The sequence below is a fragment of the Podarcis bocagei genome, assembly GCF_964188305.1.
Source record: "Podarcis bocagei genome assembly, chromosome: 7".
Taxonomy (NCBI): domain Eukaryota; kingdom Metazoa; phylum Chordata; class Lepidosauria; order Squamata; family Lacertidae; genus Podarcis; species Podarcis bocagei.
The window spans coordinates 19,594,037-19,617,441 of NC_138132.1; the positions used below are offsets into that span (position 1 = coordinate 19,594,037).

Sequence of the window (23,405 nt, forward strand, 5' to 3'; positions counted from 1 at the left end):
CCACACCATTTCAGAATTAGTGTTCACAATGGGGACCTGCAATGGAACCTTGCAGAGCAGAGTGCTCTTGTTCAGTGTGCTAGTCAGTCATGCCCTTTATTGGATACTCCATTCCCCTTTCCATTCCTCACACAACAGGCATTATGTGGTCCCTGAACATGCTTATTCCTCATTGGATTGTCTGCCTTAAGAATTTTTCTACTACTGTAAATCTTGAGGTTCCACTAAGTATGCTGGTGCCTCCTTTTTGGGCCTTTGCGTTTTGGCTACAGCAATATACAATATTTTTTGCTCTATAAGACTCACTTTTTCCGTCCTAAAAAGTAAGGGGAAATGTGTGTGCGTCTTATGGAGCGAATGCAGGCTGCACAGCTATCCCAGAAGCCAGAACAGCAAGAGGGATTGCTGCTTTCACTGCACAGCGATCCCTCTTGCTGTTCTGGCTTCTGAGATTCAGAATATTTTTTTTTTCTTGTTTTCCTCCTCCCAAAACTAGGTGCGTCTTGTGGTCTTGGTGCATCTTATAGAGCAAAAAATACGGTAATTCATCACTTCCACTTGCTATTAGTATAAGTGACGGCTGTCAATCTCTTCTTTTCCTAGCCAAAAATAGGCACTTGAGGAGGATTGGGCATTACTGGATATTGGAAAGGAGCTGTTGTCCTGCTTGGAAGTTTTGGAATTGGGGAGATTTCATAAAACTCCTCTGGAGATTCACCAGAGCCCAATTTTGAATGTGGCTTAAATCTTGCCTGTTTGGGTTGATCTATGGAGTTTTGTACAGAATTTCTGAATGCACAGTATTTCCAGTTAACCGCTACTCACACTTTCAGGTGCAGAAATGACACCGGAGGATTTGAGCCTTGCGTAAAGCAGCAAGAGTTTGAGCAAATGTGTGGGATTCTAAGAGATCGCTCTGGGCCTTTCTCAGAGTGTCACTGGCATGAGGATCCAGCTTCTTATTATGAATCCTGCATCTATGACCTCTGCCGGTTCGGACCAGGCAATCTCATGCTCTGTGGAGCCATAGAAGCTTATGAAGAGATGTGTGAGATGCTGGGAGTGATGGTGCCAAACTGGAGGAAAGAACTTAAGTGTGGTGAGCATGGTTCCTCTTGAGCTATCTATGACATCACCACTTATAATGTGCAAATGTGCACACATTCATTTCTATGCCTTTAGTTCAGGAGAGCTTTTCTGTTGTGAACCACATTCCCACAGGGGTAATCTGTTTGGGGCTGCATGCCGGCACTTGGGGGCGGGGGGAGAGCCATTTTTGGCAAAAGCCAAAAATGAGAGGTGGAGTTTACAGCACTGCAGGCTTGCATAGTTCTCTCGTTCTCTCTCTCTCTCTCTCTCTCTCTCTCTCTCTCTCTCTCTCTCTCTCTCACACACACACACACACACACACAGAGTCCCTCCATCTCTCACCGTCTCTTTTTCTCCCCTATGAGGAAAGGTTACAGTGGTACCCCGCAAGACGAATGCCTCGCTAAACGAAAAACCCGCAAGACGAAAGGGTTTTCCGATTTTTAGAGGCTTCGCAAGACGAATTTCCCTATGGGCTTGCTTCGCAAGACGAAAGCCCATAGGGAAATCTCCTGGGACAGCGGGGAAGCGCAGCGCACCTTCTCCTCTGTTCCCAGACCTGTCCTGAAGGCTTGTGGTGGGAGGTCTGGGAACAGAGGAGAAGGCGCGCAGCGCTTCTCCTCTGTTCCCGGGGCTTGCGGTGGGAGGAGGGTTTTTCCTCCCCACCACCAACATTCAGAACAGCATTCTGAATGTTGGCGGTGTGGAGGAAAGCCCTCCTCCCACCGCAAGCCTTCAGGACAGGTCCGGGAACAGAGGGGAAGGCGCGCAGCGCTTCTCCTCTGTTCCCGGACCTGTTTTGAAGATTTGCGGTGGGAGGAAGGTTTTCCTCCCCACCGCCAACATTCAGAAGGCTGTTCTGAAGGCTGGCGGTGGGAAGAAAAGCCCTTCTCCCCCGCCAGCCTTGAGAAAAGTTCCCGGAGGGCTGCCTAGGCTGCGGATAGCAGCATGCTGCCCCGCGCAAGGGGCGCTCTTAAGCAGAGCGCCCCTCGCGCGGGGCAGACATTCGCAGCTTGGGGAGCCCTGCAGGACTTCCCCGCAGGGCTCTCCAAGCTGCGGATAGCAGCCTGCTGCCCCGCACGAGGGGCGCTCTTTAGCAGAGCGCCCCTCGCGCGGGGCAGACATTCACAGCTTGGGGAGCCCTGCAGGACTTCCCCGCAGGGCTCTGCAAGCTGCGGATAGCAGCCTGCTGCCCCTCGCGTGGGGCAGACACCTGCAGCTTGGGGAGCCCTGCAGGAGTTCCCCGCAGGGCTCTCCAAGCTGCGGATAGCAGCCTGCTGCCCCGCACGAGGGGCGCTCTTTAGCAGAGCGCCCCTCGCGCGGGGCAGACATTCACAGCATGGGGAGCCCTGCGGGAGTTCCCCGCAGGGCTCTGCAAGCTGCGGATAGCAGCCTGCTGCCCCTCGCGTGGGGCAGACACCTGCAGCTTGGGGAGCCCTGCGGGGAAGTCCTGCAGGGCTCCCCAAGCTGTGAATGTCTGCCCCGCGCGAGGGGCACTCTGCTAAAGAGCGCCCCTCGTGCGGGGCAACAGGCTGCTATCCGCAGCTTGGAGAGCCCTGCGGGGAAGTCCTGCAGGGCTCCCCAAGCTGCAGATGTCTGCCCCGCGCGAGGGGCGCTCTGCTAAAGAGCGCCCCTCGTGCGGGGCAGCAGGCTGCTATCCGCAGCTTGGAGAGCCCTGCGGGGAAGTCCTGCAGGGCTCCCCAAGCAGCAGGTGTCTGCCCCGCGCGAGGGGCGCTCTGCTTAAGAGCGCCCCTCGTGTGGGGCAGCACGCTGCTATCCGCAGCTTGGAGAGCCCTGCGGGGAAGTCCTGCAGGGCACCCCAAGCTGCAGATGTCTGCCTCGCACCGGGCAGCAGGCTGCTATCCGCAGCCTAGGCAGCCCTCCAGGAACTCTTCTGAAGGCTGGCGGCGGGACAAGGGCTTTTCTTCCCACCGCCAGCCTTCAGAAGGCTGTTCTGAAGGCTGGCGGTGGGGAGAAAAGTCCTTCTTCCCCCGCCAGCCTTCAGAAGAGGTCTGGGGACAGACTGTCCCTGGACCTGGTCTGAAGGCGGTCTCCATAGGAACGCATTAATTGATTTTCAATGCATTCCTATGGGAAACCGTGCTTCGCAAGACGAAAAACTCGCAAGAAGAAAAAACTTGCGGAACGAATTAATTTCGTCTTGCGAGGCACCACTGTACAGAATTTGTGTTATACCATGCCCTACAGCAGCCCTTTTTTTGTGCCACATCCCCATGGCAGCCATTTTGTGATTGGTGCCCAAAGCACTTACTCAAAACTCCAAGTATGCCCGTGTGCCTGAAGAGGTTTGTGTCCTCGGTGCTGTATTATGAAGAAATGCCCTTTTTAATAGACGAGATCCTCCTACACAATATTTACTCTCACAAGTAATCTCTATTCAGCAAAGCTTCCTGCCATCTTTAGTTAAATGTTTAGGACAATATCCAGTTTTACTCAGAGTAAATGCACTTACATTAATGGGCGTTAGTCATGTTCATTAATTTCAAAGGCTTTGCTCTGTAGAACTAACATTTATAGCATGGTATTTCACCTGGGGGATAAGGGACAAATATTTCACTAATATTTCACCCCCCAATAGAATTGCCCTAGTGTCAGATTCTGTTCCCACAGCAGGGGGAGGAGGAGCTTGAATTACTTATTTCCCCTCTTTCTTCTTCTTTTTGCAGAAAAAATATCATTAAGAAAGAAAAATATGGATCCAGATTAAATCAGCTGAAATTAGGACTTGTACACATTTACCTTTTGCCCTGTGCTTTCTAGGCACAGATATGTGTTTTCCTGGTCTGGGTGCAAGTGTTTTTGTTTTGCCTTGCTGCTTTCCCCAGAAAACATCATCTTTAACGCTGAATCGGAGCAAATGGCAATTCAGGTTTTCCACGGATACTCATTTGCTCTGATTCAGTTGTAAAGAGCAGGTTTTCGCAGGGAATACAGCTTCGATAAGTGTGGATGAGTGCTTCTGTGGCTACCTTTAAATGTTTGGGGAGGAAGGAAAGACCAAATCACAGCCCCCTTGCATCTATTTTGACTTAAGTTGCCAACCAGGGTTGCAAAATAACGTTGTGGTTGTCTCTTTGTTTGGTGGCAGCGAGGGCAGTCATATCCTCTTCTTTTGGGATAATTTGTTTTCTTTTACCCTAGAAATTGCCTGCCCAGCCAACACTTACTATGATTTCTGTGGCACAGCCTGCCCTGCCAGTTGCACCAACCTCAATGCTTCTGCCCAGTGCTCCAAGCCATGTGTGGCAGGTTGTTTCTGCAGAGAAGGCCATGTTTTGAAGTCTGGAGTCTGCGTGCCCTTGGAAGAGTGTGGCTGCAGGCTAAATGGCCACAGCTATCAGGTGGGCGAAGAGGTGATCCTGACAGACACCTGCAGCAGGAAATGCTCCTGCAAGCAGCCTGGCCATCCCATGGAATGTTGGGACCACACCTGTGGGCCTCTGGAGAGATGCAGAACCATAGACGGCATCCAGGGCTGTCACCCTGTGAAATACGGCACCATGTGGGCATTCGGCTACCTCCACTATATCACATTTGATGGAGTTGCATTTGATTATCGAGGCGTCTGCAGGTACACACTCACTAGGTACTGCGGCCCTCCCAGCCAGCTTCCTGCTTTCACCATCCATGTGACCAACGAACACATGGACTCCATCGCAGCATCTTGGACCAGACAGATAGAACTGGATGTCTATGGGGAACACATTGCTGTAGCAGGAGGGCAAGAAGACAAAGTGCAGGTAAGGAGAACTTTTTGCAAGCTTGGAAGAACTTCACACACACCCCAGAGAACACTGCAGAACTGATTAGTAGAGAACCTGGAATCCCCAAAGAATCGCTAGCTTGGCACACTCGTACACAAATATACTCTGCCTATACAGCCAATTTTCGCAAGTCTGCAGGATGTTTGAGGAATCGTCGCCATCTAAATTTAGCAAGCATTTCAGGTGTCTTCCTGTCCCAAGAGGGGATGGAGAGGAGGTCACAATTAAAAGAGTTGCTCCTCGACAAACATGCAGTAGAATGCTAATCATGCTCACTTAGCAGTAAGTCCCATCGCATTCCTGGTAAGTGCGTTAAAAGATTGCAGCCTTAGTTGTCATGCATAGGTCAGAACTGGAAGTAACAGCAGTAGTCATGTATGTCTGCAAAAGTGGCTGCCCTGTTGCATAGTAAGATATAGATATGGCATCTCAGGGCCCCTGCAGTTATCCTTTTCCTTGTGCCTTTGTGATGATTTGTGCTCATGATAGCATCAGGTAATACACCATCCTCTTTTTAATACTGTTTGTGGCTGCAGACATTTTGGGGTGGGTGTGCTTGTTGCTTTTCCATTGGTGCATGTTCCATAATGGCCTGCTGTAATCCTGTCGCTTTTCATACCATACAGTGGTGCCCCCAAGACAAATGCCTCGCAAGACGGAAAACCCGCTAGACGAAAGGGTTTTCCGTTTTTGAGCTGCTTCGCAAGACGATTTTCCCTATGGGCTTGCTTTGCAAGACGAAAACGTCTTGCGAGTGTTCCGATTTTTTTTTGCTCCCCCCCCTTTTTCTAATCCGCTAAGCCGCTAATAGCCTTTTAGCCGCTAATCCGCTAAGCCTTTAATAGCCGCTAAGCCTTTAATAGCCGCTAAACCGCTAATAGCGCTAATCCGCTAAGCCGCTAATAGGGTTGCTTCTCAAGACGAAAAAACCGCTAGACGAAGAGACTCGCGGAACGGATTAATTTCGTCTTGCGAGGCACCACTGTATATGCTCAGGGTAGAGGGTGTGTGGGCTGTCTTTTTCTTTCATTGCACTTCAGCTCAGGAATGCCCCTCCATGCAGCAATAAAGTGAATCAGAATGGGAAGCCCGGCAATATCCGAAAGGTTGCCAATTCTTGTAGAATAACAGCTTAAGGAATGAATATGAAAATAGTAAACTAAAATGAGCAATGATTTCAGTATATTAAAAATCACACTAGTCAATTATCAATTAATCAGGTATGAAATTGATTATGAAAAGTATTTTTTCTTTTCATTTTTTTTCTTGTTTCTTTTTTTTATCTTTTGTCTTTCTTCTTTTCTAGTTTGCATTCTGGAAAATTGTGTAGATAAAATATTTTTATGTATGTTTATGTATTGTTTCTATTTCTTTTTTTCTTTCTTTTTTGTAACATTTAATAAAATTTAATTTTTTTTTTAAAAAAACCAAAACACACCAGTCAGCATGGGGGTAATTGTGGTCGGCACGGGGGTCTCAGTAGTTCCTAAAGGTTTCTGGCATCACCCTTTTGTCCTAGGTAAATGGCCTCCTGGCAAACCTGCCCCTCACTCTTGCATCAGGGAAGATCAACGCCTACTTCAGAGGCTCATCCATCATCATCCAGACTGATTTTGGCCTCTCCATTTCCTACGACTGGTCTTACTATGTGTCCGTTTCTGTTCCCGAAACCTATTCCGAGTCCCTCTGCGGCCTTGGTGGAGATTTCAATGGAAACCACCACGATGACTTCAGGACCCCCAACGGCTCCTTGGCTCAGGATGCCCTTGCTTTTGGCAACAGCTGGAAGGATGCCAACTCCCCTTTCCACTGCACAGTGGTTGGGCTCCCGTCCTCATGCAACGAAACCGAGGAAGCCCAGTTCAGATCTCAAGGCCGCTGTGGAATGATTAGCGATCAAAACGGACCCTTTAAAGAATGCCACGACCTTGCAGATCCTCAAATGCACATGGAGACCTGTGTGAAAGACCTGTGTGCCACTCAGGGCAGCCATAAGACCCTGTGCATGGCCCTTCAGAGTTATGCTTGGCAGTGTCAGGTTCAGGGCATCATCATTCAGCCATGGAGGAAGATTGTCGGCTGTGGTAAGTGAGACTTCAAAAAGTAGAATTCTTTTTTTATATATATAAATTTTTTTATTGGTTTTTCACAATTTTTATAAACACAAACAACGCACAGTACAAACAAACAAACACATAAACAAACATGTATAATTTCAAATCCTTTTTTCTTAAACCTTACTTCACCGACTTCCCCGTACCTCCCCTTTCTGCATCCCAATTTCCAAATTTGTTTCAGCAAATCCTCCCCCTTAATTTTATCTAATTTTCCCTTGTTCTTTTCTTTTACTTAATCTTTTACAGCTGTAGTCCCCTTTTTTCTATAACCTCAATATTTTAGCATTCATTAATTTTACAATATTTCTTAAGATAAATTTTGAATTTCTTCCAATCTTCTTCCGCCGTCTCTTTCCCCTGATCTTCAAAAAGTAGAATTTTAAGGTGTCTTGTTGTATCGTCAACAGCTGGAATGGAAGTTTCCTCCCATTTTTCTTATTTTACCTATCTCTCCTTCATGGAGAGTATTCCCTAAATGGGGAAGAGACATAGCTCAGTGATAGAACATCCGCTTTGCATGCACATCTCCAGTTTCAATCTCCAGCATCTCCAGGTCCTCTGTCTGAAAATCCTGGACAGCTGCTGCCATTTGGTGTCAACAATACTGAGATTAGATGGACCAGTGGTCTGACTCAGTATAAGTCAGCTTCATATGTTCTTATATATGTTTCTTTAACATTGCTGGAAGTGTTGCACTGTGTGTGTCTTTCAGAGCTGACCTGCCCACCGAATAGCAACTACGTGCTCTGTGGAACTGCTTCCCCCGCTTCTTGCTCACAACCACCTGTGCCCAGGAGTTTCTCACCTGCCTGTTTAGAAGAATGCCAGTGTGAAGCTGGCTCAGTGCTGAGTGGCACCGCCTGTGTGCTTCGGGAGCAGTGTGGCTGCAGCTACAAGGGCCGATACTACCTAAAAGGGGAAACATTCTTCCAGGAAGGAGAGAATTGCCATAAGATATACCGGTGTGACGAATCAGTCCATGCCGTTGGTGGCGCAGAGTCCTTGTGCGGCCCCGGGCAGTTTTGCGGTAGCCAGAATGGGGTGTACGGGTGTCACCCATTGTCAGACGGTACCTGTCGGGTTTCCGGGTTTCTCAGCTACATCACCTTTGATGGGCGGCATTATGGTTTCCATGGTGCCTCCACGACTGTCGTGGTTGAACTGTGTGGGGCACCGGAGTCCTTGCCATCTTTTAGAGTTGAGGTGAAGACCGAGAATGTGGCTGGAAATCCTTTACCCGTGATATCAGAAGTGCTTGTGCTAGCGAATAATACACAGATATCTCTGCAGAGAGAACGCCAGGGCACTGTCCAGGTAAGAACGTAGGAGCCATGTTGGAGGTTAAACAGGAAAGGCCTGGGCCTGTGTTGAGCTTCGGCCTAAACTCATCCCCAGACTCGGCAGAGCAGAAAATTCAGTGTGCAAAGGAGGAGAAAGGAGAGATGCAGGTCCGCCAGCAGCTCAGCTAAGAAGCCAGTGTGGTGTTGTGGTTAAGAGCGGTAGTCTCATAATCTGGGGAACCGGGTTCGCGTCTCCGCTCCTCCACATGCAGCTGCTGGGTGACCTTGGGCTAGTCACACTTCTCTGAAGTCTCTCAGCCTCACTCACCTCACAGAGTGTTTGTTGTGGGGGAGGAAGGGAAAGGAGATTGTTAGCCGCTTTGAGACTCCTTCGGGTAGTGATAAAGCGGGGTATCAAATCCGAAACTCTTCCTTCCCCAGCCCTTTCGGCTGTCATAGGGCTGCAGCTTTGGCATCAGGTTGTAGCAGAGGAGGAATCAGAAAGGACACGGGAGGACCACTCCATCAGCCTGGAGACCAGCAACTTTTGACAACACTAGACATACACACAACATGCAGACATGCTGGGCACACAAATTACTCACAGCATCCCTTTATCAGTGGGCAGTGTTCTAATAAGAGAAGGGGGGAGAAGAGGAGGAGGGATGTGATTGGCCCTTCCATGCTTCTCAAATGATCAGTTTGATGACCAAGGATGGAATGGTTTGCATCCTCATCAGGATGCAGGGCTGAGTTGGGCAGATAGATTTAGTTGGGCAGATAGAGTTGGGCAGATAGATTTGGGCAGACCCACCCCTAGACCATGTCTTCCCTAAGTGTCCCCTTTTTTGCTACCACCATAAAAATTGGGGTGGGCAGAGACAAATGTCCATGGGGAGGCAGACAGGTTAGGCCTGGATTAGGGCAGCGGTTAGCTGGTCTTAATGTAAGGCAAGTCAGTGTCATTAATACTGAAGCTGAGAGAGAGAGAGAGAGAGAGAGAGAGAGAGAGAGAGAGTGGCTTCCCTCATGAGTTTGTGACAGAGGGGAGATTCAAACCAGGAACTTTGTCATTTGTTGCTCAGCTTCTTTGCCGCTGTGAACCCCAACCGTTGTTCCTCTGCTGCAAAATGCTCAGATTATCCTGATGGAGCTTCCCACATATGCTATGTGCTGTGCCAAGAGGAGGGCCGTGGCTTGTTGCAAGGGACATGGTTGCAGCCACAGTAGAAAGGTGGTGGGGAAAGGGTTAAGCACATGCCCACATTGGATGTATCTCTGCTGCAAAATCCCTTCTCCATGGCCACTTTGCAGCAAAGATGTGGTAATTGGGAATCTCTGCATAGTTTGGCCATTGAGGTTTCTGTTGTCAGGACTAACCTGCTTTTGTCGTTTCCTTTCATACAGATTGATGGCGTGGCTTTAAACCTCCCAGTGCAAATCCAGGCCCTGGGAACTGCCATTTATCAGCATGGCTTTTACACAACTTTAAAAGCAGACTTTGGGCTAACGGTGATCTATGACCTGGACCACGGTCTCCTTGTCACACTTCCCCCTCAATACCAAGGCCAGACCTGCGGGCTGTGTGGGAACTTTAATGGAGCTGTTGGTGATGATTTCCCATTGAAAAATAGCTCCACAACAAAAAACACGTTGCATTTTGGTGACCTTGATGGATCTCGTGCCTCTAACCCCATGTTTGATCTCATCTGGTCAAAATCTATGTGCTGGATCATCCAGAATCCAGATGGGCCGTTTGCTTCTTGCCACTCCCAAGTTGATCCAGAGCCTTATCTGACCGACTGTATCTTTTACTTTCATCTCTCTGTCAGGGACAACAACACCTTGTGCCGGTCCATTCAGACATACGTAATGGCTTGCCAGAGAGCCAATGTTACCATCTCACCTTGGAGGACAGAGACTTTCTGTGGTAGGCCAAATCCACTTCTGCCTCACAGTTTGGACTGCAGTATAGCTAATGTGATGTATTGTTTTTCTGTAACAAATTAGGCTTAAAACCAAGAGTTCTCAAATTGTGATCCGTGGACTACTGGTGTTCTACTGGGAGCCAGTGTGGTATAGTGGTTAAGAGCGGTAGTCTCGTAATCTGGTGAACCGGGTTCGCGTCTCCGCTCCTCCACATGCAGCTGCTGGGTGACCTTGGGCCAGTCACACTTCTCTGAAGTCTCTCAGCCCCACTCACCTCACAGAGTGTTTGTTGTGGGGGAGGAATGGAAAGGAGAATGTTAGCCGCTTTGAAACTCCTTCGGGTAGTGATAAAGCAGGATATCAAATCCAAATTCTTCTTCTACAAGAAGAGTGATTCAGGTGGTCTGCAGAAAGACTGAAAAACAGTCAATAGTATCTATACTTACGCTTGCACTTTATTTGTCGTCCCCCCCCCCCATGACAATGGAGATTGAGACTGTTTTGACCAGGGCAAGAATATCAAACAGGCTAACAAGCACTTGGTCTGGGGCCTGTGATCTTCATAATATGGATAAGCACCCCCCTTTTTTTCTGTCCTCCATCCAAACAAGCACGAGGTATTATGAAAGCATGAGGACGCTTTAGCTGAGATTTCTGCATTGCAGGGTGTTGGACTAGATGACTCTTGGGTCACTTCCAACTCTTAGATTCTATGGTTCTATAAAAGTTCAAGGACACATTCCAGCCAGGCAAGAACACTCAAGGAGGGCTGGTGAGGTGTGAGGCCTGGAGAGAGTTCCAAGGGAGAGAGAGACTTAAAAGGCTGAATTTGGCCCCTTGTGTCTGAGGTTTCCCACCTGTGCTTTGGGACTTCCCCTCCCTTAATGGCACTCTGCTTCTCATTCCATGTCTCTTCGTTCCTGAGCAGGCATTGACTGCCCTGCCAATAGCCACTATGAGCTCTGTGGGCCTCCCTGCCAGGACGTCTGCTTCAGTGCTTGGATTAAGCCCCACTGCCTTCCTATGTGCATTGAAGGGTGTTTCTGTGACAGAGGGTACCTGCGCAGTGGAGACAGATGCATCCCAGAAGAGCAGTGTGGCTGTGTGCACAAAGGGCTGCATTATAAGGTGAGGGTCCACACCCCTGCTTTCCAGTGTATGTAGCCATAATGTAGCCACAACGGGCTTTTTCTCTCCCTGCTGCCCTTAATCCTCAAATGGCTCCCATTTACCTACAGTGCTCTGGAGTGATGCTTATATCTGGGACACTGCAGTAATTTAAAATGGCAGTTGCCTGGTACTGATTGGAGGAGAACTGGTGCTTCATTAGTCCACTGGGAGGACACCAGCATAAACAGGAAGCCCACCAGAGGGCATTCTGCTGAGTGCCCTCTCACTGAGTAGACACAGCTTTACAGTGGCCATATGTTGTTAAGTGCAATTGTATAATTGACCCTGAAATTGAGAGTGCCTGTGTGTGTTGCTGAAAAGTTTCAACATGGGGAAATTCCACTGGAGTGTACTAAGTTCTCTGGGCTCCTTCATGGGTTGATAATTAATTGTTGTTGTTCTCTGCTAGCTAACATGGGAGTGTTTAACTTTAGATCACATGGGAGGCTATTGAATTGCAAATCTGCCAACTTGGAAGGGTTGTGGCTCTAGTCCTTTGTTCCCAGGATTAGTGGGAATAGAAATGTGTGAAAGAGTCTCCTGAAGGGAAAGAAAACAGCTCCAAGCAAAATGGAGGCTTTAGGAAAGAGAGTGACCTCTGCTTCCAGGTCTGTTTGGAATTCTAAGATGCTGAACCTGTGCTGGACAGCACAAGATACAGTGGTATCTTGGTTCTCAAACTTAATCTGTTCCGGAAGTCCATTCCAAAACCAAAGTGTTCCAAGACCAAGGCGCGCTTTCCCATAGAAAGTAATGCAAAACAAATTAATCCGTTCCAGACTTTTAAAAACAATCCCTAAAACAGCAATTTAACATGAATTTTACTATCTAACGAGACCATTGATCCATAAAATGAAAGCAATAATCAATGTACTGTATTATAAAATAAATAAGATAGTATTGTAGATGATTTAAAAAAAAATTCTTACCTGCACTGATGATAGTCATTGTTTGGATGGGGGGCTTTTATCCATTTCCGCAGTCACACAGTCAATCAATCAGTAGCTGAACTGTGTTCCACACAGTCACCAAAAAACACACGAAAAAGCCTCAAAAACAAAAACGCAAAATAAATAGCAAAATCAAAAGCGCTGAACCTAATCCATTCCGGAAGGCCGTTTGACTTCCGAAATGTTCGAAAACCAAGGTGCATCTTCTGATTGGTGCAGGAGCCCCGGAAACAATTGCCGACAGCCACATCGGACATTAGCCCTCCGAAAAATGTTTGAAAACCGGAACAGTTACTTCGGGGTTTTTGGTGTTTGGGAACCAAGGAGTTTGAGTACCAAGGTACCACTGCATTGTACAGAACAACTTGGGTTTGTCTTTGATGTTTATGTTCTGTTTTGAAGAAAGTTCTGCAATTAAAGTTTTAAATCAAACAAAGGGTCCAGGCAACGTTTATTCCAAAAGGAATCAGGGTTGTTGTTGTTTTGCATCCAGTCACTTCAGGTTGTGCACCATTAATATCTGTGGCAAGTCTTTCAGCTCACAACCTCCCATTATGCTTGCAGATTGGGGAGCGGGTCTGGCTCCCTGGTTGCCGTGAGAGGTGCATCTGTGACGGCCCTTCCGACTTCCGCTGTGTCCCAGCCAGCTGTAACCTCGGCCAGAAGTGTGCTGCGAAGAATGGGAAGCTAGGCTGCCATACACGGTGGGGCACCTGCACAGTCACTGGGGACCCTCACTACTTCACCTTTGATGGGGCTGTGGCGCATTTCCAGGGCACTTGCGCCTATGAGATCTCCAGGACTTGCCACCCCTCCCCTCCCTTCTTCTACCGGGTTGTTGCAGAGAACAGGCACCAGGGAAATCCTCAGGTGTCTTTTGTGAGCCGAGTGGAAGTCTGGCTGAAGAATGAAATGCTGAGCTTTCATATAATCCTAGGGAGTGGCCAAACAGCAGAGGTATGTGGAAGATTTCTGGATATGGTGCATAGTTATTTGTGGGGGGTTGGAAATGCTTTTATCCTGCTTTATATTCTCCAGAGACTCTCAAAACTGCTTACAGAAAATGCAATAAAAATGATGTCAGAGTTTGGTATCGGGAACAGCAATTGCCCAATGGTGACAGAATTACTTAGGTGGCATTTCCTGCCCATCTCACCCTTGTTGGTTTTCCACCACCTCCTTAAGGCTACTTTATGCTGGCACCATTTTATTTATCTGCTTAGTCAGATTTGGTATTTTATTTAGTGCCCCGCTTGAATTTCATTTTAGCTGCCTTTGCAATTGCATTTTTTGTCTGTTTTTTTTAATTAAAAAATTCACATTGTTACAGGTTAGTTTTCCTTTTAGCCACACTCCTATTGTCAGCTCCCTTAGGCATTTATCAGATGGAAAGCTGGGAAAGAAGCTTGCTTTAATAAATCACAATTACAATGAGGTCCTGGGAAACAATTTCAGTGCAATTGAACTGAATGACGAAATCTGTACTTTGTTGTGAAATGATCACAGGTGGCCACAAACCTTTCTCTGACACATCTGATATGCTTACTGCCTCAATCACAGGTCAACCAGGAAAGAGTACAACTACCCCACAGCCTGGGAGCCCTGGGTGCTATTTCCAAGGTCAAAAACATTGTGACAATAAAAACAGTAGCCAGTGTGGAGATCCAGTACAACGGCCGCCACACACTCTTTATTCATGCGGGACCAGAATACCAGGGGAAACTCTGTGGAATGTGTGGGAATTTCAACGGCATCCGTAGAGATGATAAAGTCCTGCCTGATGGAAGCAAAGCCCAGAATGACTTGCAGTTTGGGAATGCCTGGAAAACAGATACAAGCCCAATGGGGTAAGAGGGGTCGATATTGCAGCGTTTAACACTTTGTTGGTCTTTTCGTGGCATCATCTTTACAGTCCGGTGAACACTGATGCCTTGGTGTGAGGGTAGCAATTTACAGAATATCTATTCCCATAAATTTTCTCTCTCTGCTCAGCAAGGTGTGGTGTGGCGTAAGGCACAGGCAACAGGAGTGTTCAGGTGAGCTGCACTGAGCACGTCCTCAGCATTCAGCTCAAGTCACCAAATGGTTCAGCACAGCCAGCATTTCTCAAGACAGTTTCAAAATAAGCCAACTTCAAATCACATGTAGCAGAGATGGCTTATTTAGCTTGAGTCTGTTTTAAACCATGACCTCTGAACAAGATTAGTAGGAAATAAAATAAATGCTAACAAAGCTTTTCTCTTGGTCACACTGAAGTAAAGATGTCTGAGAATTCCAGTGGAAATGGAAACATAAGTGGAAATAGCCGGTGTTTGCTTAGTTGTCCGAAGTGCAAAATGAAAATATACCTGGCGAATATGATTGATGATGATGATGATTTATTTATACTCCACCCATCCGGCTGGGTTTCCCCAGCCACTCTGGGCGGCTTCCAACAAAGATTAAAAATACATTAAAACTGCTGCTTTAAATCAAGTAATACATAATTGATTACATTACCCCTATTTGCCTTGTATTCCCTTTGCACTGAAATGAACAGAACAACATAATGTCTGTTGGGGCAATATATATATATATACAGTGGTGCCTCGCAAGACGAAATTAATCCGTTCTGCAAGTCTCTTCGTCTAGCGGTTTTTTCGTCTTGCGAAGCAACCCTATTAGCGGATTAGCACTATTAGCGGTTTAGCGGCTATTAAAGGCTTAGCGGCTAAAAGGCTATTAGCGGCTTAGCGGCTTAGAAAAAGGGGGGGAGCGGAAAAAATCGCAAGACTCGCAAGACTTTTTTGTTTTGCGAAGCAAGCCCATAGGGAAATTCGTCTTGCGAAGCGCATCGAAGAACGGAAAACCCTTTCGTCTAGCGGGTTTTTCGTCTTGCGAGGCATTCGTCTTGCGGGGCACCACTGTATAGAGAGAGAGGATTCCTGGTTGTCAAGATCCAAATTTGGATCTTGTACTTTTTGGGGAGAAGATTCCAGCAGGGATTTAAAATCACAAAATATCCAGCAAGATAAAGCATAGAAAATGCGCATTTTAAAATTCCCTTCAAAGTTTTCTACTTCCTCCAGCATAGGAAAGGACCATGTGTTTGGTAAGTTAAAAATGGTTTATTGTACTTACAAACTCTCCAAAGGTCAGATTCATGTGCTTTTCTATAGAGCATTCAGAAAAAGTTTCATAGGCAGTAAAACTTAGCTTAGTTCCAAAATGGTGAAAGTTCCTAAATTATTGGTATAGGAACTCAAGAGTGGCTAGTGAGAGCCATGTGGCTGAGCTGGAGCAACTAGCTCAAACCTCTTCACACACTGAGCTGGATTACCAGTTTCCTCCCGAAGGGAAGTGACATAGCGAAGCCTGGCAGGACAGCTTCCTCTATGGTGTTAACCCCTTCGTGCATTAATTAAACTTAACCAGCCTCATAGAACCAACATGCTTGTCCCACAATGCCGATGTAATTTACATGGAAGCCCAAGGTTTGCCTAGGCTCTTTCCTTTTCATGCCCAACTCTGGCCGGTGACCACAGAAAGGCGTCTGCTGGGACTAAAACCCCCTGTCTTTACTTTTCAGGTGCTTGGATGACACTGTAGCACTAGAGCCATGCAAAAATCCCCAGGAATATGAAGAGGTCTGTGGGGTCCTGATTAACAAATCAGGACCATTTGCTGAGTGCCACTGGCATGTGGACCCTTCTCCTTTTTATTTGTCCTGCTTATATGACTTGTGCCACTATGGGGTGGCTAATGGCATGTTGTGTGTGGCCCTCAGCGCTTACGAGGAACGGTGTCTTCTTAATGGGGTCCACGTCAGTGGCTGGAGAGCAGCTGCCCGGTGCCGTGAGTTCCAATTTCATCAGCTGCCTGTCTATCTTGGGGGCAACTGGGGTTAAAGGGGCTTCCAGATTCTCACTCTTTTCGTGTGGGATTCAGTTACAAACTGGCAAATTCAGGTTGTGAAATTATAGCAGGTCGGGAGGTCTTATCTACTTTCCAAATGTTCAGACTTTTTGCAACAAGAAAAGTGACGGGAAAATATACTGGAAAGTCTGGGGTAATACTAGCTTTGATGCAACTTCATCTAACCTCCCCACAAACAAATCAGAATGAATGCTGAATAAATAAATGGTGGACATTATCTGATCTCCCTTCAAACAAAACAAGACCAATACTTCTTAGAGAGGTTTTTTGGAAGCACCCCAAGTCTATTAACTAGAAAGGGATGGAAAACCAACCTTGGTGACTACACAGGGTAATTAAATGTAGGTAAAAACCAATCCTCGGAAAATCTGCTGTGCAGGTGCGAGGCTCATTATTTCTTCTGTTAGTGCTGCTGCTGACACACTTCCTCTACCTTATGTGTCCCTGAGCTCTCAGACTTCCTCAGAGCAGGGGTTGACTAACCATTGTCACATGGCGGGCTGCATTCTAATCCTTGGGCCCTATTGAGATTTCCCCTACAGCCAAAGTGGCTTTCACTTCCACCCCAGAGGCTGGAATGTTTATCAGCATTCTGTGACTTGCCTTGCCTTTCTCCCTCAGCAATCACAAAAGATAATGAACATCATGATATTTAAATCACTGGCCAGAGGTGTGCGTGTGTAACTCTGTGTGTGTGGTATCTTTAAAAACTGTAAACATTTGAAATGTTCCTCGCTGTAGCTTGCGTAGTTTCAACACCCCCATCCCCCTGCTTCTTCAATACACACAAGCTCACAGGAATAGAGGGGGTTCCTCAGTATGTGGAACCATCAGGAGAAGACTTTGGAGCAAAGGTAGAAGGCCCCATTCAGCAGTATAAGCAAGTCCCCCCCCCCCCAGGTATGGCTTACCACTTTGTGAAGCAAGGAAAGTGATGCATACTATGATCCAAAAAGACCCCTCCATGTGAAGTTCAGAGTCGGCAATTACCTAAGACCACCACTGATTCCTGCAACTAAACCTGTTCCTCTTTCTCTAGCCGCAGCAGACCCCTGCCTTGACTTGGCATGTGGAGACAATGAATGGTGTGGTGAGAAAAACGGGAAATGGGGCTGCTTCTGCCACAGAGATTATAGCCCTGCCAAACGGGCTTCTTATGGTAAACAAGGACCACAGCTTTTCCTTTTTTGTCTTTGCATTTGCCTTTGAAACATGGAATTGCTTCATGTTACAGAATGTTGGTATTCACACATTCCCCTGATGCTGTGCCGTCAAACCAAGGGCCACATGTGTGGGTCCCAACCATCCCAGAGCGGCCCTCGTCTTGCCACACGCTGGCGGGCTCCAGCTCCAGCAACAATATCATCAGCTGTCACCTGCAACAACCCAGCTGTCAGAAACAGGGCCAGGCTGCCAAATTCCTTTTCTCCCTCCAGATTACCGGTTGACATGCGGCGGCAGCAACAGTGCCGTGTCTCTCTCCCGCTGCCTGCTCTTCGCCGATGGATTCCCCGCTGAGGAACTGCATTTGGCAGATCCCACCTGCGCTGGCACGCTTGTCGGAGACAGGCTCCTCTTCTACTTTGATACTGTGCAGAAGACCTGTGGGACCACAATGGAGGTAGGGAGAATTATCCAGCATAAAGCCTCCCCTCTCCCCACCCCACTCATGAAGAAACACTTGACAGATATCCCAACATGCAGCTGCTGCTCCAGTAAAAAAAAGCCTCTCTGCTGAAATAGGTAGCAGCAAAATATCTCTGCCTGACTGAGATGCTAGAAAGCTGCTTGCCATCAGAGTAGACAGATGAGATGAGCAAATAATATAAGCAGAAGTCAGTTTCCTATGTCTGTACCAAGGATGTCCAACCAGTAGATCATGATCTACCGGTAGATCCCTGGCTGAACCTGGGTAGATCGCTGGGCAATCCACCCACCCCACGCATGCTCCTCCTCCCTCCAATGACAATGGGTAGATCACTGCCAGTTTTTTTATATACTGGGAGTAGATCACAGTCTCTTTGGAGTTGGAAATGCCTGGTCTATACCATTTCCTGCTATCTGATCCTTTTAACCAGAGATGTTATGACCCTGGTACTTTCTGCATGTACCAATGAGCTATGACCCCACCTCAAATAGACCTCCTAAAAAGCAAGATTCTGGCAGGTAGCGCTGTGGTCTAAACCACTGAGCCTAGGACTTGCCGATCGGAAGGTCGGCGGTTCAAATCCCCGCGACGGGGTGAGCTACCGTGGCTCGGTCCCTGCTCTTGCCAACCCAGCAGCTCGAAAGCACATCAAAGTGCAAGTAGATAAATGGCGGGAAAGTAAATGGCGTTTTTGTGTGCTGCTCTGGTTTTGCCAGAAGCGGCTTAGTCATGCTGGCCACATGACCCAGAAAAACTGTCTGCGGACAAACGTCAGCTCCCTCGGCCAGTAAAGCGAGATGAGCGCCACAACCCCAGAGTCGTTCGCGACTGGACTTAACTGTCAGGGGTCCTTTACCTGTACCTTTAGCCTCTGATACCTAACTGGCTTACACTAAGGGAGATGTCGGTATTATTTACAGACTCCTGGAGACTGGGAGGAGGGACACTGCCAAAGCAAGAAAGGAAAATCTGCCCTCTGTGTCCGCTTACGTTGCAGTGGGCCTCACAAAGTTCTTTCCTTGCATTATTTCCAGATCAACACAACCCATGCCATCTACTTCAATGCAGTGGAGGGCCGTGTGGAGAACACCTACGGAGGGGTGATCAGCAGGGATCGCTTTCTCTTCCTGCGCTTCTCCTGCGCCTACCCGCTGAACATCAACCTTTCAATGACATCTGCCATCCATCCCATCCAGGAGTGAGTTCAGCAGGAAGGACAGGACAGAGAAGCCAAATGCCCCAATGCAGGATTTCACATCCTCGTAATATTTGCATCTTTCCAGCGTTGGCTCCAGCAGCACCTGGTCCCCTGCAGAGAGCTGTCTTTGTATCCTCTCACTGTGCTCCTCCCCATCTTTCCTTGCATGCATCTTTCAATTGTGGAAGCCTTTCTGTGCCTCTTCCACTCACATGGCTTCAAATACTCCAGGCCTTTTACCTAGGTTCACCATGTTGGCTCCAAAGTTCTTTGTTCCTTTGCTCTTATTCGCTTCAAATTTAGGTACCTTTGCATTCCTCTAAGAATCTACCTTCTAGACCAGACTGAAGGCCTCCCAGTTCAGTACTCTTGACTCCAACAAAGGCCAAGCAGAGTTTTCCCACCCTCAAAACATTGCTCTTGTGTCCTTCCAACCTCCTGCTTTCCAAATCTTCCTTCTTCCTCACTCTTCATCTCCCATCAGTCCTCTTCCTGAGCCCAAGAAAGTGCCGTGCTGCCCTGTTGCTTGCTCCAAAACAAAAGCATTGTAACTCTCTTATGTTTTACCCCTTTGATAGCATCATTAACACCACTCTCACCTCCGGCCAAGGGAGCTACCAGACCACCATGACTTTGTACCAAGACCCTCAGTACAGCCGGCCCTTCACCCAGAGCCCTATCCTACTCACTGTCAATCACAGGGCCTATGTGGGCATCAGCATCTCGGGGGCAGACGCCACCCGCTTTGTACTGACCTTGTCATCGTGTTGGGCCACACCGGACAAAGACGCCTCCTCCAGCATTCGGTGGGATATCATCACCAACCAGTAAGCTGCTTGCCTCTTCCTGTTTGCGTGGTCTGCTCGAAAGGGAACAGGGCTTACTAACTGGAGGAGACAGGCAGGGAGAAGAGAGAATTCATAGCACTGGAGAACAGGGGTTGAGAATCGGGAGGACACTTGGGTTTGGCTGTTGATGCCTTTTAGACATCGACCATGGACTGAGGGCCAGGACACCTGGCATGAAAGGGCAGCTAGAGAAGAAAGCCACAGCATTCAAGCTGAATACAGTGGTACCTCAGGTTAAGAAATTAATTCATTCTGGAGGTCTGTTCTTAACCTGAAACTGTTCTTAACCTGAGGTACCACTTTAGCTAATGGAGCCTCCCACTGCCGCCACATGATTTTTGTTCTCATCCTGAAGCAAAGTTCTTAACTCAAGGTACTATTTCTGGGTTAGCGGAGTCTGTAACCTGAAGCGTCTGTAACCTGAAGCATCTGTAACCCAAGGTACCACTGTATGTATGAAGAAGGGGAGAAGTAGAGGGACTGCAGTGTAGTGAGACAAGAGCCTAACTTGAATATTCTCCTAACTGAGGATCAAACTAGAAATGATGTTATTCATATATTTAGTTCCTGCGTGTCTGTTTTTCTTAAAACAAAACATATAAGTAGTTGATATAGAGACCTCAAACTGGGTGGATAACATGCTGGGCAGGGAGGGGGGAATCTTAAACTCTTGCCCCCACTATGATCCTGTTCAGAAACTGAGCCTCCACACTTACACACCTAGAGCCAGGCAGAGGCCCAGACCAGATAGATAATGTGTCCCCCCCTTTTTTTTTACCCTGTGGATAACTGAAGTCTTATAAATAAGTAAGTATATAAATAATTTTCACAAAAGTTATGCTGACAAATAATTTTATTTCAAGGCTTGAACCATATCTGCATATAAAGACAAAATGGAAAATATAGATAAATATGCTGACCGAGGCCCCCTTTGGAATCGGAGGCCCGGGCCAAATAGCCCATATGGCACCCCCCCCCCATCTGGGCCTGTACACACCTGATGTCTTCTATGCAGAGAGCTCCCCACTGCAAAGGGGAGCTGCAGTTTCAATTCAGACCACAGGGTTAAAGACTCTCTCCTCCCTGTCCTTGTTGTGGTCTTGATCCCTTTCTGGCTCCTGCGTATAAAATTTATGGGGAAGGAAAACACAGCCCAAGGGATGAAAGGGATGAAAATGCTCCTTATTAAGGCCTGGGTCTCAGAAAATGTGGTGCAACATCTCCAGCGCCCCTCTGCCCATCATTCCTTGATGTTGCAGAGATCAAGTATGAAAACGCCTCTACGTGAACCAGCCTAATGGGATTTCTCAGCCGATGATCAGTCAACACTCAGCGACTCCTAGCTGAATGTCAGGACTGTCTTAATGGAAGATCGTTGTGATGACCCTGGATGGACATGAAAGTCTTGTGAAGGGTCTTTGTTGTCGTTTGATGCTTCAGTCAAACGAGTGATAAACTTGCACAGGTGAACAAGGCCTTGGTCTCACCAGGACCCTGCAACTCTCAATCCTTTGCCCTATGCCACCTTCTCATTGCAGGTGTCCAAACCCTCGAGACGGCACCGTGGTAGTTGAAAAGGATGCCGTGTCCCTCACTGGCCATTTCTCCTTCAATGTCTTTGCCTTCATCCCAGATTTGGAGGAAGTGTACCTGCACTGTCGTATCCGCCTCTGCAGCTTCCTTACCGCCAGGTGCACCGTGGTGAGTTAGGAAAAGTAGAAGGAGGAACCGCTAACAAGGCTGGCTCCAGGATGGAGCGGGGCCATAGTGGGGCCCCTCCCATGCCAATGGCAACCCATTGTGTGTTGTGGACTTACCTGGCGGCGGAAGCAGAGTTCTTTCCACTCCTATAGAACCATTTAAGTTTCCCAGAATGCCCCCACCATAGTGTCATTCTGGGGTATTGTGGGAAATCAAAACGGTGGTCAGTTTCTCATAGTACCCTGGAAAATATCAAGAGCATTTAAATGGCAGCTGAGCGACTCCAGTGCTCAGACTGGAGTGCCAGTTAAAGGAGTACCTAGGGCAGGCATCAGCAGTGGGTTACCTGTGGGAGTCTGGGGCCTTGGCAGCTGCCCAAGGATGTTGCATGCTGACACAGGGTCAAGGTTTCTGAGTCAGATCAGGCCAAGGCAGCAGCTTTGAGAGCTGGTGATGGCCCTCATAGCCTCATCTGGAGAGAGATTAAGATCAGAGAGGTGGAAAATTACCCAGGCGATCTTGACTTGTGTTAAAATCTAGATATGATCCTGATATACCTGCATCAACCTGGACAGAAAACAGACTGGCAATGGGCTAGGAAATTAGCCTGACTGTCATCTTGGTACCCAGGGGAGTGCTGAGACTACAGAGCTAACCTATGCAGAATCCTCTAGACAAAACAATAAGGTCCCATTTCCTCCCCTTCTTTCAGAATTGTGACAAGCCAGGCCCTGCGATTGCTGGAAGGAAGCCTCCATCGGGCATTGTCTCAGCTGGCCCTTTCTTGAGATATGATGATTCTCTTGATCAAGGCAAGACACTTTCCTCTCGACACAAAGGCTCAGGCACCTGGCCCCTGCCTGGCATTGCCTGTTCTCACAAACAACGCTAAAAGAATCTTTCTGCCTCTCCCATGACTGTGGGGCAGGGCGGGGTGCTGCTGTTTTCTTACCCAAGTTGTAAATTAGATTAATTCAGCAAGGAACATGAGGAACAGAAAGTTTGATTTAATACATTGAATTAATAATAATAATTCTGGGGTGTTTGTGTGCCAAAGAAATGCAGCTTGTTGATTTTAAATAACCCAGCAGGTGTGTAATTTCCATTTCCTGCAAGCAGACATAGCATTAACAATGTTCATTAGTGACAGGAGTTCATCTTACATCTTAGGATAGCGTTCAAACAGTGAAAATCCGGACAGCTTTTTTATTTTTTAGTTTTGCTCAAAGTTATTGCATTTTATTATTATTTTTGCAAAATCACTTTTTGGAGGCATTTTTAAGGAAAATTGCAAAAATGGCACTGCCCTACATCCAGATTTCCCCAAACATATTGCCAATTTCCACCCGGACACTGCTGCCGACTGTAGTACGTCTGGAAAATTCTGGACGTATCACAACCCTATCTTAGGAGAGCACAGCATTGTGGCTTGAACCAAAAAGAAAATCTGCAAGTATTCAGCTTTGCCATTTTGTCATTCAAACTGTGAATGCAAAACTTTAAAATCCGAGCCTTTGATATAGGTTGGCTTCAGTTGTAAAGACACAGAAATTTGGGGAACTAGTTCGTTTTAACTGTGGTTAATTAAGAAGCCTAGGTGTTAAAGTGCTGTTAAAACAAATCACAGCTGCATTTGTCAAACACTCCTGTCAAAACATACGCCTAGGTGGACCCGAAACACTTTGTACCTTCCGAAGCACTTTCTAAGTGCGATGCAGCAGTATTCCCCTGCGAGGCTTGTCTCAAATGATCTGCCAGTAAGTGGACAGGGAAGC

The 23,405-nt window shown here is 47.4% G+C and overlaps 1 protein-coding gene across 1 annotated transcript; it reads left to right on the forward strand.

Annotated features, from left to right (window-relative positions):
• Nucleotides 1–6,320: 6,320 nt before the first annotated feature.
• LOC308591529 (alpha-tectorin-like) lies at nucleotides 6,321–22,811 on the forward strand (the record flags this gene model as incomplete). Its single annotated transcript, XM_081202294.1, has 14 exons — nucleotides 6,321–6,326; nucleotides 6,394–6,958; nucleotides 7,704–8,305; nucleotides 9,679–10,201; nucleotides 11,129–11,328; nucleotides 12,885–13,277; nucleotides 13,881–14,167; nucleotides 15,889–16,154; nucleotides 17,275–17,394; nucleotides 17,672–17,856; nucleotides 18,918–19,081; nucleotides 19,660–19,908; nucleotides 21,468–21,630; nucleotides 22,343–22,811. 14 exons carry the CDS (start codon nucleotides 6,321–6,323, stop codon nucleotides 22,520–22,522), a joined length of 3,903 nt encoding a protein of 1,300 aa, XP_081058420.1. The 3' UTR covers nucleotides 22,523–22,811.
• Between the last annotated feature and the right edge of the window lie 594 nt (nucleotides 22,812–23,405).